Genomic DNA, 21,015 nt, shown 5'->3' on the forward strand with positions numbered 1-21,015 from the left:
GTGAACCAGTAATTGGCTGAGACCCTTACTTCGGGTGCAGGAATAATTCGTGCACGCCGAGATGGAGCAGCATAAGCATAATGAAATCAAGTCCCGCGTCAAGGAGACTCGCACACAAATCCGTCATCATGGGCGACCTGAGGCACACAAATGAAAATAATGTGATGGCGCTCGGAGCATGTGGCCAAAACACGAATGTGAAGAGAATCAGATGTTTATATATGCATCAGCTATGAAACTACCTCGCATCGAATGATTTATTGCAATGCAGACACTTTCATCTAAACGAACCCACCAGAACCAGCACTGCCCCTCTTCACAGCAGTTCCTGGTCAGCTCTGATAACAGAATTCGATACGGTGACTCCGGCGAGTGCGCAATGGCTTGGATATCAACGTCAGTTTGAAGACTTCGGTAAGTTCTGTCAAGACTTCGGTAAATTTTGACAAGGCACGGACTAGATAAGAATGTTACCGCAGATGACACTGTCAGCCGGAAGCCTGGAAAGTGTTAATACGCACGTGTCTCTAGAGTTCTTGAGAGCATATAAGTACTCATATTATCAATCAGTTAAAATAGCAAGTTCACCAGGAGTAATTGCAAAGTAAATTCACCAAATATTCATGAAAACATTTCGCAGACCAGCTTCATCAGCAGATCAAATAAATAAATCTTTAGAGAATACAAGTAAAATCAGCTGTAAAAAATTCACATATCCACGAAAAAACCTAAGTTACGAGAAAACGGCAAAAAAACTTATCGAGTTACAATATCAAGAAAATAAGAACTAGCAGCGTTATCAATACAAGGTTTCCGTTTAAAAATATACAGTTATTCTAAAATCCTTTGATCGGGCACCATAAGTGGCATCGAGTATTTGAAATCGCTCTCAGATGCAGTCACGTTGCACTGTTCAGCATAAAAGCGCACAGTCAAGTGAGAAGGCATGAAAAATGACGTGTTCGAACGAAAGCTCATACCGCGATGCTCAGAAACACTTGTGTAGACGACGTCTACACGTATGCTAATGCGCAGAGCACATAACTTCATTAATAGACCAAGTTAGAAAGCATCTGGGCAGGAATAACGTCCTGCTATTTGAAGACGGAACCAATTTTGAAATAATTCACCAGCAAAACATGCAAATTAACATTCGTGAAATCTGAATGTTAATTTTTCTGCACCAAAAGCGCCTTGACTTAACAACGCGTACAGTTCCTATCTTCTTGAAAATGTAAATCGTTAGGTTTTTATGTTGCTTTGTCGAGGTCTCGACACTAAAGTTTTCATCTTTTTCGTGTATATTTGTATATTCACTGTTAATTCTGCAGGTATTATCTAAGTTTTTTAACTTCTAATGCTGGAGTCTCGAGCGTTTTGAAGATCTTATGGTGAATTGACTTGACGTTTCCTTTGCTTTAAATTCTTCTCGAGAATAATGTTGACAACATATATTTCTTGGATCTTGTTTTTATCATCTGATGATATTCATTATTTATTCTCTGCCAAAAGACCGTATACGACAGATAATTGAAGCAGTGAAAGTCAAGCCCATGCTCCCTCCCAAATACAACACTCACCTTTCTGTTTCATCAGTGGCAGGAGCTTCAAGACGAGAGGAACCGAACATAAAGTCGTCTCGTACAGCACAAGGTTGAGGACGTTAAGATCTATTTGCGGGTCCTCACTGCCCAGTATGTTTAAATATTAGGAAAATACATACATAACAAATAGCACAGCGAAATTTCTAGAATATGTAACTATTTTTCAATAGGGTGTCTTCCCGAAAGGCAAGATCTCACGTAATATTAGAATCCTTACAGAAGTATCATTCTAATCATAAGATTTACGATATTTCAAACGATTCAGGTGATCATCGGACGAGAAGGGCTTGAGTATGTAGTCTGGCGAAGATTGTCAACAAGTTCTTTTGGTTTCTAAAAAAGCTCTTCTTTCTGTTGTTTTTTCCTTAATAGTACAATCGAAAGGTAATAATAAAACTTTCTACGTGTGAGCAGCTGGCCGTTGGCCCGAAATTAAAATCTTAAACTAGCCTTGGAGCCAACGCTCAGCCTAAACATGCACAGCTAAACTCAACCTCAAAGCTACGAAGTCAACGACAACGCAAAAAACGCATTTCCCCCATTTCTGAAACTGCTCGAGGTCATGGCGCCGTAAGTCCACAGCCACTTCTTCAGTCATGTATGTAGTCTTCATGGAAGCTACATCCCAACAAGGCACTACCAGCAAACTTACCCCAAATCTCCACCTTTTTGCAGCCAATGATTTTATGCTAGGTCCAGTTACGTTCGTTTTGGATGGAGACTGAAGAGTCGGGGTAAGTGGAGGTAGGAGCATGCTGGGGTGTAGCATCTATGAAGAATGTACAGGCTAGAGCAGTGGCTGCGGACTTGCGGCGTCTATGGCTCTAGGCACTTAACTTCACGGGAAGGTGACGGGGGTATTGGGCACGAATGGCCACTAACATGCATCTGCTTTCCATAACTATCTCCTACAAGTCGATGCATCTAATTAATACAACACCCATTAAAAATTTTGCTTGAAAACTTTATTTAAATGCCTAAATAATGCGTCATAACGTAACCATTAGAAGCGTACTTGTGATCAGTCTTTTCATCAATAATAACTATAGCCGAATTTTAATCTTATTGGTCGATCAGTAAAATATACTGACTCTTCAATGCACCAGTATCCAAAATAATTACTGGAACCTGTCCTCAAAATATTCTAAACATTTAAAAGCGAAGAAAACTCCACATAAATTCCCCGTATCTCTATTGAAAAAGTTTCGGAGTCCAGCTCCATCTTCAGTTCGAAAACACAGACGCAATCAGAAGTTAATACAGTCGAAATTCATCAGTACACAGAAGCTAAACCTAAATTTACATACAAAAGACATAGTAAGAGAGTACAGAGAAAAAAAACAGACAAAACCTATCTATTTATAATTTCTTGTGGATAAGAGCTAAAGGCTGCATTTAAAATAGGCCTCTCTTTGAAAATATACAATGATTTGAAAATAGGCATATCGGAAGCACCAAAACTGGAAGCTACAACTTTAAAGTTATTGTCGGATACAGGAACGTTGCGCTGTTTGGCGTGAGTACGCACAGTCGAATGAGAAGGGAGCGAAAGTAATTGCCCAGTCCTTCAATTCCTCCTTTTATGCTCTGCGGCCCAATAGATCGCGCGGCGTCATTCCAACGCACTCGGCTGCACATCGTGCACAACTATATTTACATCGCATATGACAAGGGATGATATCTTTGTACCTATAGAAGAGTCATGTGTAACTGTAAGAGTCACGTGCAACTGTATGAGTCGTGTGTAACTGTATGAGTCACGTGCAACAGTATGAGTCATGTGTAAAAGAACCTATTTTAGAATTGTCCACCAATAATTTCGACTATATTAATTTCTGACTGTATCTGTGTCCTAGATTTTTCGAACTGACGATGGAGGTGGACTTAAACGTTTTCAATGGAGATATGATGAATTTGGGCGATATTTTCTTCACTTGTAAATATATAGTGAATTTGTGACTGACGCAATCTAGTAACGTAAAAATATTCTATGCAGTAACTAGTCGGAGATAAACAGGTAGTCTGGTAATGGTTGCTTGATAGAGCCAGTAAGTCACTGTCTTACAGTGTGCCGTACGCTGGTGACGGTTGCTTATAAAATGATTCAGCTTGCTCGCTTAACACATTGACTACAACGTACGTCATATGTTTTTCGCTTTAAAATGGAACTCTTTAGAAAGTCCTGTAAAACATTAAACCAGATCATCAACTTGTGAAGGATTTGATAGGGTTTTGACAGGAAGCTTTTTAAAAAAATATACCAATGCCTGATAACTAAATCCACCAATCAACAAATGCGCGATTTGGTCATAGAAGCATTTTTTCGCGTGTTTATCTTATTCAGTGGTAATACATATATTCATTTTCAGCGAATGCAGTCACATACACGGATTTTTGTTGACTATAGAACTGATCGTATAGCTCCCTGCATTCACAACAGCAGATTTTATCAACAGCTTGAACAGTTGTCGGTACTACTTCATGGGCCTTCTTGGTGCAATATTGTATGGCATCTGTTATGATTTATAACATTATTATTTATCAGCATTATATTCCAGAAATATTTGCAGCTTGCATTATTTATTACACTCACAAGCATTATTTGCTACACTCACCGAGACAAGAACGGCGTACACTCACCGAGACAAGAACGGAGTACACTCACCGAGACAAGAACGGAGTACACTCACCGAGACAAGAACGGCGTACACTCACCGAGACAAGAAAGGCGTACACTCACCGAGACAAGAACAGCGCACCATCTTCCGTCTCGCTGTCATGTCTTTAACTAAAATTATTCAAGTTTGAACGAACGGCATCCTAGCTAAACATTATAACTTGGGAGTCGTTATCCCTTATTTAAGTTTTCCTCTTGTCGTTATACCCTTGTTCAAGTTATCTAAATAAAATATAGACATTCAATAAATTTAAATACTGAATTGTATTATTTGAATCTCTTGTTATAGTTGGATCTTGTTTCCAATTAATTTCCCTTTTTTGCGTACTTTACCTAACCTACGAGGTGATCTATTGAGCAAATTTGTCAAGTGTTAATTCTAATAGTAAAGAATTGATAGCTAGAGATTCAATTAATAAATAATTGTAGATAATGCTATCATGCTAATGCCAGCAAATGAACTTGCTTACTTACTAATCACATTGTGCCACAGCCAGTATCATATTGCAAAAGGTTATTTTGAGTCGTTCCTTGCTTAGCTCCCACTTCTCGATGGGTAGACCATTGTGCTCGGCTAGTCTAATAATATGTTCTAGAATGATCCAGATTTGTTCGACATTGACGTCGCACGAACCGCAACACACTTCTCCGTCGTCAAACATCGGGCAGGACCTAAAAGGGGCAAGATATATCTAACTATCCTTCCAGCTTGTACCTGCTTCAACAATCTAGGACGAAGTAAAAGAAAAATAACTAACTTCAAAATTATTCCACTTAAAATCGACAATAATAGTCAGAAAGATATTTGACCGTGATAAATTTCACCATTAATTTTAGTATTGAATAATTAAGCGTAGCTTTTACAGGAACTGACGTGGCGCATGTCAGGAACAGGTCTATCAGCTGATCGTTCTTGTTATGATGCCGATCGTTACTCATGAAGATCTTCTTCATCATGACAGTTATATACCTGAAGAGAAAAATATTTTCATTTGAACACATAAATTAATCAATGATGAAGCGGATAAGAAGTTAAATCCTTTCCAGACAACAACCACAGGATCAGTAATGCTTCAAGAATATTTTGCCTGTAATCAATTTCTATTAGGTACCTGATAACAATTTTAGATTTTTCACTCAAATATCAGTATTTGTAGAAATTTACAGCGCGATTGAGTCATTCATTGTGTCACTTCAACTATCAAAGAGATACCATTACTTAAAAGAAACGAACGTCTTTGAATTACTTCTAAATGCAGGATTTGTTAGCAGAATTAATTGTAGAAAAATTGCCTTTATGCAAACTCAGAGAAAGAAACTTTGCAATAAGTAGAAGCAGGATCTATTTAACAACGCTTACTTGTTCTTATCTGCCCAGTTGATTCCATTATTAGGTTTAAATATATCCTCGATTAAGTGCTCAAGTTGATGCATGTCAAACGCGCAATGATCCAGAATGTACATAGCGCTCTCGTGGTACGACACCGAGACAGCATCAATCAGAACATCCAGCCAAAACCTATACCAGAAATAGAACCGGTTATGGAAAATTGAATCAAACATTGCATTTGAATAATAATGAATTCATTTCATTCGGAATATGGACGTATTTCTCGCTTATCAAAATACTTATGGTTTTGCACAAATCAACATATTTGCATAAGCTGGTTTTCTTAGATATTTTGCATCTATACTAGGGTATTTACTGATAATTCCCAGGGTTAGACAATCCGCTGTTCGGCAATATAGTCTTCAATTGGGCGTCTGTTAGACTTCTATTAGTTATCCAACCATTGAGATGAGGACAGTCACATCCTCGACTCAAAAGGTTACTCAGTATTTCGAAATTATACTGAAAATACAAAAATATTTCAAATAAAATAATTAAGCTCAATTAAGCTCACAACAAAGTTGACATTTTTTCCTTAGCATCTGAATTAAAATGATAGATACAAGTCTGAGACAAAACGATTTTAAGGAGATCCAGACATTGAAAGAAATATAGGCAATTAATTGAAAATTTTATATAGATGTAATGACCGTTGAGTTCTGTGAAAAGTCAAACGCAAAAGGGGAAGCAAGTAGCAGCTTCACATTACAAAATCTACAACACACAATGAAACATTATTCATACTCATAAAGGGATGCACTAAAATGTTGGTAATAATCGTGGACAGTTCATTGTACAGCTGTAAATTGGGACGTATATATTTCACTGAATAAGAAGCTGTGGGCACCCGGGCAAAGTATGTGGCTGGAAGCTCATCGTGCTCAAAATCCGTGGCTGTGGCGTCCGCCCCTGCGTCCAGCATTAGCTCAGCTCCTCGCCACCAGCGTCTCTCCAAGGCTGCAATATAGGCATCTAATAATGTGCATCACTGTCCAATTGGCATCTCTGTCGAGCGCAAAGTTCTGCTCTAATTCTTACTTGTCCTAAAAAAATTGGCCCAAGCCAAGCATAACTGAATAATTTTGTAAAAAAGTTTTAAGCGCTGTTCAAGCAATAGAAATAAGTTGCGTCTCCAAGATGCGACTCATCTACCTAATTTTGTTCTTATTAATCTGACCATTAGACAGATTTTATCACGGCTCTCACCGTGCTAAAATCATCAAGAATTGCGTATATAGATTGCATATAATATATAGATAAAAACTCCTTAAATGCATTTCTAACTAAAGCTGGAGCCATTATTGAGGTGACATACCGCACAATAAGGGCAGGGAAAATGGATCTTTTTCAGGAAGGTCGGGATTTGCTCCAGCATGTAGAAGGCTCGCCAATATTTCTTCCTGAACAAATAAAAACGTAGTGAAGTGAACTCAAGATGGAGTATCAAACAGAACGATAAGACACAACTGCTCTAGTACAGAAAAATAGAATTCATCAACTTAGGAGCAAAATTAGGAGTCAACAAAAATAAGCTGTTTTAGACAAAGTTTTGGACATCATAGGGATGCTGCAGTGACCTGACTAGTACCCTAAAGTGTGAATATTTTTAAATTGACTGAACTATAATATAAAGTTATTATAAAAATTCAGTAAATCTATACTTCTTATAATCACGGTCACGCTCATGAAAATCATCTTCAGAGTTTGGTCTGTTTCATGTTTAGTCGTAGGCAGGCTAAATAAAAAGCATATGAAACATTCCAAGACCCATCCTAGTCACCTCCAGGTCTGAGGCTAAGCAGTTTCTACAGAGAAGCAGCAGAGCAGTGGAGCGATCATGACTCTCCATGTTTATGCACCTTTTATCTGCAATGAACATTAAACGATAATGACTAACAACAAAATAAAAAAATTATTCATCAATATCATCAGAATTCAATGAGCAGTAAATATAAGATATAAAATTTCTAAGAATCGCTTAACCAAGAATGAATGGAACAGTAACAGAACTAATTCCACCTCTACAGGGGGTAGTTTTATCCTGTTAATATTTAATGCATTGGTTGATACCACAACATGTACATAAATCTACAAGCCAAGAAGGACATTGAAAGGAAGTGCAAGGAACTCCCAACAACTGCAAACAACTTGACCTCCTCATCTGTAACTTGCACTCGGTTGAGAAAGCACTAAGCCACTACTAAGAGCTCAGTGGTGCCATGGTCAGGAACAATGTTAATAGAATGAAAACCCTCATGGGCATTCCAAGGCACTAAAGTATGCTGAAGAATATTGTTCGAAAGGTTTTGAACAGAAGTAGAATCTCTGAAGAACAGCTGCAAAATAACAAAAAACAGGCAAATAGTAATGCAAGTCCCAATTAGAAGGAAAAATTTAAATTGACAAGATGAATTTTTAGTAAATTGGACTTGAAATAATTAACTTGGAAATTCTTCTCTAAAAGAGTATATCACAGATAATTACATTTTTTAATTCATAATGAAAAATCCAAAATGTGATACCAGCAGCTTTAATACCTATTACTGGAAAATAAATCATGAGTGAAGCAGAATTTTTTCAATTTGATCTAAAGTAGTTACAGGCGGCATGAGCAATTTCCAAGAAAGAGTATAACATCATTAACCACCATCTACAGAGAATTAAGGTAAGCAGCTAACTGTTGAATCTTGAACTGTTCAGCAGGATCACCCAAACCTCAGTTCACAATTCCGGTTTTCTCAACAAGATAAAATTCTTCTGCTTGATCTGACTCCAAAAGATCTTGATATAATAGTCAGTCATCAAGGATACAAAACTAATTTACCCTAATTATTTTCTTTATTTCACTCAAATTTTCAAACTTCCCAAAAGTTGACCATTGACTTCATTAGTGTTGCTTGCAACAGTAAATTTTGCCACTCTGAAAATCAATTTGGACACGAAATAAGAGCTACAGATGGTAAACTAGCTATGAAAACATGTTACATTAAAAAATTTAGAGCTCACAAGTATATATTGTACTACCAAAATGTCCAACATAAATTAGGTTCTACAAAATAAAATTTTGCAAAGAAATGAAATCTTACATGTACAATAGGCTGTATATTTTCTTATAGGAATAAGAATTTAAACCAAACCATTGGTCATCCTATAATTGACAAAAAAATAAGAGTTTACTTCATGAAGCAATAAAATAACCCCAAGACATCATCAATGAATTACCCACAAGCTCAAGTACTCAATGCCATCAAGTACTAGGCATGCCATCAGAGGCAGCGTTTTGTACAGGCTGGATCAAACTTCCATTTTCTACTTAGGCTTCAGAATTGTGTGAGACTTCAAGTTCACCCTCAACTATTTTCAGTTCAATTTTTACACATATAATAATGAATAGATGAATTAAAACTCAATTACCTGCATACATGAGAAGTTTCTTCACCATTGCAAGATCCTTGTACAAAACAGCATGATGAAGAGCAGAGTAGCCCTGTTGATCAGGTGTGCAGAGGCTGTGAGTGATGTCAAGCCCATGACTCAACAGTGAGGCTATGACTTTCTGCAACAAAAAATTATGGGTATTGTCATAAGCTATAATATCGGTAGCTGATTTTGCATTCAATCCATGCATTATTAATCCAATTTTACAAAGCTTAATGTATTTATCTGTTCAAAATGGTCTCAAAACATGTATCAGTTCCTGGTAAGCTCGCACATATGCAAGACTGTAGCCAACTTTCTAATGACTAAACTAGTATCACTGAATATAATCTGAAGTTATATACAGGAAGGAATGAAAGAGGGAAAACACCAACATTTTTCAAAACAAAATGAAAATCCAAGTTGATACAAAAAATTGGTTATTAGCAGACCTGTTGTCTGAATCAGACACACTTGTTAGTCTGAATCACACCATAGCTAGAGCACCAATGATCAAATATACCTCATACAAGGTTGCATATTTACCTCTAAGCTTGGTGAAGCCCAGTAGCACAAAGTCTATGAGTTATGGAAAAACAGGTTATTCAAACCATCCCACACTGAATATTGATAATGTCTAGGCACTCTCTAGTAGCAAACACAAGTATAGTCACAACAATCAAGATGGATGTTTAGGCTTCCTACATAAACTTCATGACAGAAACAAGAATGGATGACCAAGGTTAACAGTGAGAGATCTTAAATATTAGTTGTAAAGGTATATAATATATTAGTAACTTTTGAAGAATTGTACTTTATTACGGGAATTTATTGAAAAGCCACTGATTTTATTTTTAAAAACTTGTGCAAAAATTGGTAATATAGTTATTTGTACTTTTTTCACATATTTCATTTATACCTAGCTTCAAAGTCCTTTTCATTTCTGTTGATTATTAAAATTTTATGCTGGAAAGTATCAACCTCTATCATAACATTTGCCTAGACTTTTAATTAAATAATTGTCCATCCTTCAAACAGTAAAGTAGTGATGCATCATTAACATGACGTAACACTATTTAAAACAGTGCATATCTCTGTCAGAGACTACAAATCAATGGTGAAAATATGTATTGAATCAATTAACCCAGTGCAAGTTCTTAGCTGTTGTCTTGTTTCTCAAAACTCAGGTAGTACAAGGCTCTTCAATAAACAATTTTCAGTTTTTTCCTCAAAACACTAAGAGTTGAACTTTACACTTCTTAACCTTGAGACTTCCAGTATTGTAAATGCTCAAAAATTAACAGGATTGTTTGCTAGCTGTTTCTACCTGTTTTAGAGCTTGTTTAATGGAGTTGGATAGCACAAAAAATATCAAACATTAAGTTATAGATATATAGGTAGTCATACATACTTTTTTAAATAATGTTTTTTTTCTATTTCACATTGAAAAACTACAGTTTATAAATTAAATTAATACAATGTTGAAATTGATATTGAACCAACAGTTGAGGTAGGACTGACATGGAATAGTTGAAAAAAGTCCTTCTAAAGTATATTTCCCTAGCCAAGATCTAAACAAAATTTGTTATTGTTATTTGTTAGAACTTCAATAAATGTGGGCTTTTTTAGGGGCTTGCACTATACTTATATCTGTTGACTGTATTTAATAATTAAAAAAGCCTTATAGATATATCTCTGTTAGCTTATAGCCAGTATTATTGCACTCTGAAGTTTCAAATTAAAAAGTCAATTTGATGCATTTTCAAGTTGTCTTTTAAAAGCACTGTTTTCTCCATGGCTTTATTAAAAAATATAACTCAGTACCCACTGCAGTGAGTGACAGAGTGCATTTTTCCGTCAACGAAAATGAAGTCACGGACGGACAGACAGACGGACGGACATGATGAGCACAATAGGCATTTTTTCCATATATGAGAAAATGCCCTAAAAAAAGGTTTTTGGGTTGAAAATCCTGCCCAGGTGGGTAGGTGGGCAGCTACCCAGTGCAAGCCTGTTTGTAAATGTCTTGACATGATGGGTATTGTAGATACATGCTTGTGTAATCCCTATACAATTCAGCAGAAAGTTTCTAACACACAAACTCATAAACATCTATACAGTAGACTGGCGTGGAGGTCTTTTCTACTATATCTGGAGGTCTTTAGCATAAATCAGTATCAGGTGTAACCTGTCATGTCTAATTATCCACTATACTGTCTTAGCCAGACCAAAGGTTAGACACTTGGTCCTGGTTAACATGCTATGACAAGTTGAACAGACATGTCTAATTACATAACTTCAACCTGCTTTTGTTAAGGCTGTGCAAAGGGCAAATTTATACCTCATTGTTCTCACAGATAAATTTCTTTAATGATGATAACAAGGTATAAATATAAATGTACAAAATTATTTATTTCAGCTAGTAAGTATGAAACTATAATTCATCATTCATAAAAAAAAATAGAGAAAGGTGCAGCACCGTCAAACAGGGCAATGAGGGACGGATGGGGGTAAATCAGGACAGGCATCCCACATTTCAACAAGTGTTGTGGCAGCTAAACTAGTGAAAATATTACAAAACTAAAAATAGTTTACAACATTTTTACTACCGTATCTATCTAGCATAAGGTTAGTTAAGAAATCATATATTTATTACCTCTAAAAAATACCTGAAAAAGTGTCAAAAGTGAGATATTGGAAAAGTACTTCTTCTAAGGTCTGTAGCTAAAAAATATTTGCCATATTGAAAAATTTTACTTACATAAAATTTGGACACAGGTGTTGGCTTAAAAACAAGATTGACAGAATTTGCGTACGGTATCTCATTAAAAAAATGGCAGCCATTATCCCTGGATGGGGTAATAAGGGACACCCCTTAAAACACATTTACAGTAGAACATTGATTAGCAAAGGCTCCAGTTAACAAAAAAATCAATTAACAACAAAAAATTTTGAATACATTTACCTCACTCAGCAAAAAAATTTCACTTAAAAAATTAATGCATCATCAGTCATCACAAACTTGTGCATAGAATGTCATGGCCAGGTAACATAGAATGAGAAGTAATTAAGCTAACTTTGATTTATTTCTTCAAAAAATATGATGGTTGTTACTAAAGCATTCCTTTCTGTTTCAGGTAGGTATGTTTTTATGATCTTTTTTGTTATAGTGGATTCACTTGACCCAATTAAAATGGTGTGAAATTACAAGCCATTTTGTTAGCTTACAGATACAGAAGAAATACTACATGGCTGCTGATATGAAGCTTGCAGTGGACAAAGTCGTTGTAAAAGCTCAATGGCATGTTCATGGATATGGTAATATCACATCAATAATACGGTAATTAATGAATATGGTAATATCATATCAATAAAGGAAAAACAAGTAAAAATCACAGAAAATGTCATTAATTCTACATCTACGTCATCTACAAAGGAAGAGAAGACTTTAGAGTACTGTTAGCAATGGATGAGTTGTACACTCTGCATGCTTCAAACATTTTAAAATTAGGTTTTTTTCAAGTGTCCCAGATTACCCTGTTCTCAGGGGTAATTTGGGATGCTTTCATTTTGCATCTTGCACCTTACAAATAGCATATGAAATTTTTTCAAAGATGCCATACAATAGCCCTAGCAGAGCTTTAAAATGAGCCCAAATTTCTTTATGAAATGTTTCATGGTAAGAAGTTATTGACAAAAAATGCTCAAAAGCATCCCTTATTACCCCATTTGATGGTATGTACTGATTGTAGTTAGGTACTCTCTTCCTGTACTTGATACATGATAAAAATCAAAATAATAGCAATAGTAAAGGCTAACAAAGTATTTAGATTTTTTCTCATACAATCAGAGAATTTCTTGAAATAGAATTAAAATTATTTAAAGTAAAACTCATAATTATAGTTCAATTTTATGTATAGGCAGGTTTCACACTTTTCCTAGAATCATGAACTGGAGGTTCCAAGACTCTCAGCAAGGCAAGCCCTCAAATCTGTTTACTTGAAGAGACTTGCATACAAACAAGGTGGATAGCAGAGTCATAAATTACACTTCTCAATAGAAGGCAATCTGTGATCAATCTGGCAAATAGCAAACGATTGATATGTACAACAATGCTATGAAATTGATGTGGAAAATGGATACCAAAACAATGGAAAATGTGAAATTTAATGGAACTTGTATATTAACATCGAACATTGGAGATTGTTAGCAAATAGCTTACCAAATAGAGCAGGATTTAACACATGCATCACCCACATGGATATGTATCAACTACACTATTAGTCATCTGTCTGAAAAAAGTAGTATGTACTGTCGAACGAGGTAAAAAGGGACGGGCGGGATAAATCGGGACGAGCGTCCCACATTTTGTAGAAATGTTGTAGCAGCTAAACTAATCAAAATATTGCAAAACTAAAAATAGTGGCATAAACTTCAACATTTTTACTATCTATTATGTATAAAGTTAGTCAAGAAATCAAACATTTACTATCTCTAAAAAATTGCTGAAAACAAGTGTGAAAAGTGCGATTTTGGAAAAGTACCTTTGCTAAGGTCTGGAGCAAAAAAATATTCACCGTATTAAAAAATTTTACTTATATAAAAGTTGCACCCAGGTGTCGGCTTGAAAACATAATTGAAGGAATTTGCCTATCTCATTAAAAAAAATGGCAGCCATTTCCGCACGGTGGGGCTGCCCGGGACACCCCCCACCCCCGGGGTAATTAGGGACACCCTTAAAATGCATTTACAGTAGAACCTCAGTTACCAAAGGTTCCAGTTAACAAAAAAAATTTATTAACAACAAAGAATTTTAATTACATTTACCTCCCTCAGCAAAAAAAATTCATATAAAAAATTAGTGCATCATCAGTCGTCACAAAATTGTACATAGAATGCTATATATAGAATTGTGCACCGGGCATCATAGAATGAAAAGTAATTGACTTAAACTATGATTTATTTCTCCAAAACATATGATGGTTGTCACTAAAACATTATTTTCTGTATCAGGTATGTTTTTCACGATCTTTTTTGTTATAGTGAAATCACTTGACTCAATTAAAATTGTGCGAAATTACAAACCATCCTGTAAGCTTACAGATACAGAAGAAATGCTACATCAGCTGCTGATATGAAGCTTGCAGTGGACAAGGTTCTTGTTAATGCTCAATGGCATGTCCATGGATACAGTAAAATCACATTAATAATATGGTAATTGATGAATATGGTAATATCATCAATAAAGGAAAAACAAGTAAAAATCACAGAAAATGTCATTTATTTTACATCTACATCATCTACAATGTAAGAGGAGGACTTCAAAGTACTGTTAGTAATGGATGAGTACACTCTGCATGCTTCAAACGTTTTAAAATTAACTTTTATTGCAAGTGTCCCGGATTACCCCATTCCCAGGGGTAAATTGGGATGGTTTTATTTTGTGTCTGGCACCTTATGAATAGCATATGGAATTTTTTTGAAGATGCCATTGGATAGCCCTCGCAAAGAGCTATAAAATGAGCCTAAACTTGTTTCTGAAATGTTTCATTGTAAGAAGTTATTACCAAAAAACGCTCACCATCCCTTTTAACCCCGTTTGACGGTAACTCTATTTTCTAACACAGCTCGAATTTTAGCCTCTGCTGCATTTGAAGGCAATTGGAATAAAGGCAAATCTCTTCAACTCACGCTGGAAGTCAATTTTTGGAGACAGCATAAACACCACATAAATTAACCAAGTAAATAACTCCATTTCAAGTGTTTTCTCATCAGTTTTCCACAAAATGTTGGTGAAAACACTACTTACTTTGCTTTATACTACAAGGTAATAGCATTTAGCCTAGCCAGTCTTCAAAGTAAGGCAACATAGGACAAGGTTACCAATTAATTGCCCTAATGGCACCAAGGCATGATTGTGGTGGGGGGTGGATGTCAATTATTCTTCTACATGATAACAATTCGAGTTAATATGGCTGACAGTGAATGAATGATACAGATAGTAGTGAATTAGGATTGATGGTAGACAGAGATGCCAATAAATGCTAATAGACAAAGACTATGTTGCATATAGTGCTTGAGGACTATTGAGTACTGTGATTTGTATAGTGTTTATTAACTAGTGATAGGGAGTGGGGAGCACAGGACAGGCAATGGTGCACAAAATTGTCAGGCAGCTGAAAAATATAAAAATTACAAATCAATGCTGCGCCCATAATGTGACTTTGAAGCTAGACAGGCTATAACCTATCATGCCAAAATTTAGAGAATAGCTTGAGGCACTCATTTATAAGCAATAACTGAATAATGAACAAACATTTTGGAAATTAGGGACTAATAATGTAGTCTAGTAACTTGAGTTGTGTGAAACTACACAGTGGTACAACAATTTATTATAATTAATAAACACCTAAAGGAAACAACATTAGAAGTGGGTTTGATACAATAATGCTTGTGGAATCATACAGGTGAGACCAGAACCACATAACCATCATGTCTGTGAACACTTGTAACAGAAAGTTTACTAAATCGTAGTAGTGTTGTACTTAAGTAATGCAGATAAATAATGCAAATGATTACAAGAGATGTGGAAAGTAACAGAATTAAGAAAGATTTGTACATACCAACAAATGGGGTAATAAGGGACAGTTTTGAGCATTTTTTGTTAATAGCTTCTTACCATTGAACATTTCATAAACAAGTTTGGGCTCACTTTAAAGCTCTTAGCAAGGGCTATTGAATAGCATCTCCAGAAAAATTCCATATGCTATTTGAAAGGTGCCAGATGTAAAATAAAAGCATCCCAAATTACCCCTGGGAATGGGGTAATCCAGGACACTTGAAATAAAACTCAATTTTAAAATGTTTGAAGCATGCAGAGTTTACTCATCTTTGTAGATGATGTAGATGTAGAATAAATGACATTTTCTGTGTTTCTACTTGTTTTTCCATTGACATATTACCATATCAATACATTATCATATTATTGATGTGATATTACTGTATCCATGAACATGCCATTGTGCATTTACAACGACCTTGTCCATTGCAAGCTTCATATCAGCAGCCATGTAGCATTTCTTCTGTATCTGTAAGCTTACAGGATGGCTTGTAATTTCACACCATTCTAATGGGATCAACTAAATTCACTATAACAAAAATGATTGTAAAAACATTCCTGAAACAGAAAGGAATATTCTGGTGGCACCCATAATATTTTTTGGAGAAATAAATCATAGTTTAGGTTAATTACTTTTCATTCTATGATGCCTGGTGCATATTTTTACATATGACATTCTATGCACAATTTTGTGATGACCGATGATGCATTAATTTTTCATTAAATGAACTTTTTTTCACTGAGTGAGGTAAATGCAATGAAATTTTTTTGTTTTTAATTGATTTTTTGGTTAACTGGATCCTTAGCTAGCTGAGGTTCTACTGTAAGTGCATTTTTAGGGGTGTCCTTTATTACCCATCGTGCAGAAACAACTGCCTTCTTTTCGGAATGAGATATGCAAATTCCATTAATCACGTTTTCAAGCTAGCACCTGTGCAAGTTTTATGTAAATAAAATTTTTTAATGCGACTAACATTTTTTTTCTACAGACCTTAGCAGGGGTACCTACTCTTCCAAAATCTCACTTTTCACACTTTTTTCAGCGATTTTTCAGAGGTAGTAAATGTATGATTTCTTAACTTGCTTTATGCTACATAGATAGTAAAAATGTTGAACTTTATGCCAGTATTTTTAGTTTTGCAATAATTTGATTACCATCAAATGGGGTAATAAGGGATGGGCAGGGTAATATGGGACGGTCGGGGTAATAAGGGACAGTTCTCCGACATTTTGTAGAAATATTGTAACAGCTAAATTAATCAAGATATTGCAAAACTAAAAATAGTAGCATAAAGTTCAACAATTTCCTATCTATGTAGCATAAAGTACGATAAGAAATCTTACATTTACAACCTCTAAAAAATTCACGAAAAAAGTGCGAAAAAATGAGATATAAGAAAAGTACCTTTGCTAAGGTCTGTAGAAAAAAAAATAATCACCGTATTAAAAAATTTTTATTGCATAAAAGTTGCACACAGGTGTTGGCTTAAAAATGCGATTGACGTGATTAGCATATCTCATTCCAGAAAAAAAGGCGGCCATTTCCCCATGACAGGATAATAAGGGAAACCCTTAAAAACACATTTACAGTGGAGCCTTGGTTAGCAAAGGCTCCAGTTAACAAAAAAAAACAGTTAACAACAAAGAATTTCAATTAGATTTACCTCTCTTGGCAAAAAATTACCCTTGACAAAAAATTAGTGCATCATTGGTCATCTCCAAACTGTGCATTGAATGTCATAGAAAGAATTGTTCACCAGGCAAAATAGAATGAAATGTAATTAACCTAAACTATGATTTTTTCTCAAAAAATATAATGGTTTTCACTAAAATATTCCTTTGTGTTTCAGGTATGTTTTTTACCGTCTTTGATATAGTGAATTCAGTTGACTCAATTAAAATGGTGCAAAATTACAAGCGTCCTGTAAGCTTACCTACAGAAGAAATGCTACATGGCTGCTGATATGCAGCATGCAGTGGACAAGGTTGTTGTCAATGCTCAATGGCATGTCCATGGATTAGGTAATATCACATCAATAATACCGTACCGTCAACTGGGGCCACTCAGGAAAATTTTGAACGTTTTTCATTCATAACTTCTTACCATGAAACATTTCATAAACAAGTTTAGGCTCATTTCAAAGCTCTTTGCAAGGGCTATCACATGGCTTCTCCAAAAAAATTCCATATGCTATTCGTAAGGTGCCAGAAGCAAAAAAAAGAGTGTCCCGAGTAGCCCCATCGAATGGGGCTACTAGGGACACTTGGAATAAAACTTAATTTTAAAACATTTGAAGCATGCAGAGTGTACTCATCCATTACTAACAGTACTCTGTAGTCCTCCTCTTTCATTATAGATGATGTAGAGGTAGAATAAATGACATTTTCTGTGATTTTTACTTGTTTTTCCTTTATTGATATGATATTACCATATACATTAATTACCATATTATTGATGTGATATTACCGTATCCATGAACAGGCAATTGAGCATTTCAACTACCTTGTCTACTGCAAGCTTCATATCAGCAGCCTTATAGCATTTTTTCTGTATCTGTAAGCTTACAGGACAGCTTGAAATTCCACACCATTTTAATTGGGTTAAGTGAATTTACTACGAAAAAGATTGTGAAAAACATACCTGAAACAGAAAGGAATGTTATAGTGGATTTAGCATATAGCATAGCATAGCGATCTCGGCATCAGATGTTAGGCTTCCACAGCCTGTTGCCGATTCTGTTGTGCCTGGTACTCGTTTCTTGGTCCATACTGACTGCTGATCCTTTGATCAGCTCTAATAAAGGTGGGAAGCTCGTCTACACTGTAGACAAGGTCCCGCATAACACTGTCCAGTCTGTTCTTAAAGGCATCGATGCAGGGAGCCTCCACCACCTGTGCTGGCAGTCTGTTCCACCTCTCCACCACACGCTGGGTGAAAAACCTTTGAAGAAGACTTGTATTGCAACGCTGCTTCTCCAGTTTGTAATGATGACCTCTGGTGTTTGTATTCTTTTCCAGTTTTAGTATACTGTTGTCCAATTTATAAACATATAAACAGTGACAACCATCATATGTTTTGGAGAAATAAATCATAGTTTAGGTCAATTACTTTTCATTCTATGATGCCTGGTGCACAATTCTATATATGACATTCTATGCACAATTTGTGATGACCGATGATGCACTAATTTTTCAATAAGTGAAATTTTTTTAGCTGAGCAAGGTAAATGTAATCAATATTCTTTGCTTTTAATCAATTTTTTCTCAACTGTAGCCTTTGCTTACTGAGGTTTTACTGTAAATGCATTTTTGGGGATGTCCCGAGTAGCCCCGCCATGCGGAAATGGCTGCCATTTTTTTGGCTTGAGGTATGTAAATTCTGCAAATAAAGTTTTCATGCTGACACTTGTCTGCCACTTTTTTCTAAGCGAAATTTTTTAATATGGCAAATATTTTTTTACTACAGACCTTAGCAGAAGTACCTTTTCAAAATATTGTTTTTCACCATTTTTTTAGGAATTTTTTAAAGCCAGTAAATGTAGTATTTTTGAACTTCCTTTATGCTCCATAGATAGGAAAAATGTTGACGTTTACGCCACTATATTTAGTTTTGCAATATTCCAATTAGTTTTGCTACTAAAACAGTTTTACGCCGTGTCAGAGGACTGTCCTGACTTACCCTGCCCGTCCCGAGTAGCCCCGGTTGACGGTAATGTATGGAGAAGGTAATATCATATCATTAAAGGAAAAACAGGTAAGAATAACAGAAAATGTCATTTATTCTACATCTACATCATCTACGAAGGAAGAGGAGGACTTCAGAGTACTGTTAGTAATGGATGAGCACACTCTGCATGCTTCAAACGTTTTAAAATTGAGTTTTATTTCAAGTGTCTCTTATTACTCCATTCCCAGGGTTGGTTCAGGAGGTTTTTATTTTGTGTCTGGCACCTTACAGAAGGCATATGGAATTTTTTCAGAGATGCCATACGACAGCCCTTGCAAAGACATTTAAAATGAGCCCAAACTTGTTTACGAAATGTTTCATGGTTAGAAGTTATTAGGGAAAAATGCTCAAAACCATCCCTTATTATCCTGTTTGATGGTAGTTTAGCTGCTACAACATTTCTACGAAATGTGGGACAACTGTCCTGATTACCTCGCCCGTCCTTTATTAGCCTGTTTGATGGTAAATTATCCAGAAGAGCTGCACTTACCCAACAGTATTGCAGAGTGAGCTTGATGCATTAAGCTGTCTTAGCAGCATTCTAGTTACTGACTTGAATGGAATTTTTCTAATGCATCTGTTCCAAAACAACATGGAACAGAAGTATTTATCATGTATGAAAATTAAATCAATGACAAAGATGGCTTGAGGCACCAAAAAAATGCAATAATGCCTTCCAGCAACAATTACTATCCAACTATGAATTTCTTATGCAGACACAGTACACCTGCTAAAACTAAATGAATCCACTCAAAAGGATTTTCCAAATAAAAAATTTTAGGAGGTGGTGCACAATTATTGGAAACATGAATTTTAGCTCAATTTTGACCTTCCTATTTTGACCTCCCCTCAATTTTGACCTTCAAATTTCCTAGTTAGGATGAATCATTGAGCTGATACTGCTGCATAAATATTGAGTAATCAACAATAAATCACTAAACCAAATATGGCACAATTTGTCTGATGCTATGAGGTTTTTTAGCCTCATTTGAAAGTTAACCAACACGTGATTCTCTGCCTCACCCCCCACCCCCTTCCTCACCTGGGTCGGCTGGATAATTTCACAGTCACGGGCACCTCTGTAGGTCTGTAGGATGTTTTTTAGACTATTACCATTATATTGGAATAATATTCGAAGAATTTAGCTGCATTTCATTCACCAACTATCAATAAATACTTATTTTCAGATGAAGATGATATTATTATTAAATTAGGCCACTAAAATCTAAAATGGCTGATTTTTAGCATATCCACAAGGATAACAGGTCATGATCTTTAGAGTAACCTAGTAGCCTTTTGTTGAACCTAGTAGCATTAGACTATGAATGTTCATAACATGTCAAGACGTTTAAAATATCTAATTGTTAAGCAAGAACATGGAAATAACAATTCTAGCCAATAAGATACAAAGTGTGTTTATTCTATTAACAAAAAGGATACCATATCATGGGTTAGGTTATCAGTTTGGGTTCATCTATTACCCAAAACTTGAAGTCAGTAGCTCAGAAGTTGAGCTCTAATGAAAATGGCATTAATTTCCTGAGTGGAACTGAATGTATAAGTGAAAGAATTTAACATATT

At 35.6% G+C, this 21,015-nt stretch overlaps 1 protein-coding gene across 1 annotated transcript in view; it reads right to left on the minus strand.

The window, feature by feature from the left end:
- Nucleotides 1-831: 831 nt before the first annotated feature.
- The window catches only part of LOC108668748, a 29,240-nt gene continuing 9,056 nt past the window's right edge, over nucleotides 832-21,015 (minus strand). The window contains exons 2-11 of the mRNA XM_018155997.2: nucleotides 9,086-9,227; nucleotides 7,452-7,537; nucleotides 6,987-7,071; nucleotides 6,519-6,628; nucleotides 5,988-6,133; nucleotides 5,642-5,800; nucleotides 5,156-5,251; nucleotides 4,756-4,953; nucleotides 1,581-1,687; nucleotides 832-1,013 (exon numbers count right to left, since the gene is read on the minus strand). Coding sequence (XP_018011486.2) covers nucleotides 832-1,013; nucleotides 1,581-1,687; nucleotides 4,756-4,953; nucleotides 5,156-5,251; nucleotides 5,642-5,800; nucleotides 5,988-6,133; nucleotides 6,519-6,628; nucleotides 6,987-7,071; nucleotides 7,452-7,537; nucleotides 9,086-9,227 — 1,311 coding nt within the window. The remainder of the gene's footprint in view (nucleotides 1,014-1,580; nucleotides 1,688-4,755; nucleotides 4,954-5,155; nucleotides 5,252-5,641; nucleotides 5,801-5,987; nucleotides 6,134-6,518; nucleotides 6,629-6,986; nucleotides 7,072-7,451; nucleotides 7,538-9,085; nucleotides 9,228-21,015) is intronic.

The sequence above is a fragment of the Hyalella azteca genome, unplaced genomic scaffold (assembly GCF_000764305.2).
Source record: "Hyalella azteca isolate HAZT.00-mixed unplaced genomic scaffold, Hazt_2.0.2 contig8674, whole genome shotgun sequence".
Lineage (NCBI taxonomy): Eukaryota > Metazoa > Arthropoda > Malacostraca > Amphipoda > Hyalellidae > Hyalella > Hyalella azteca.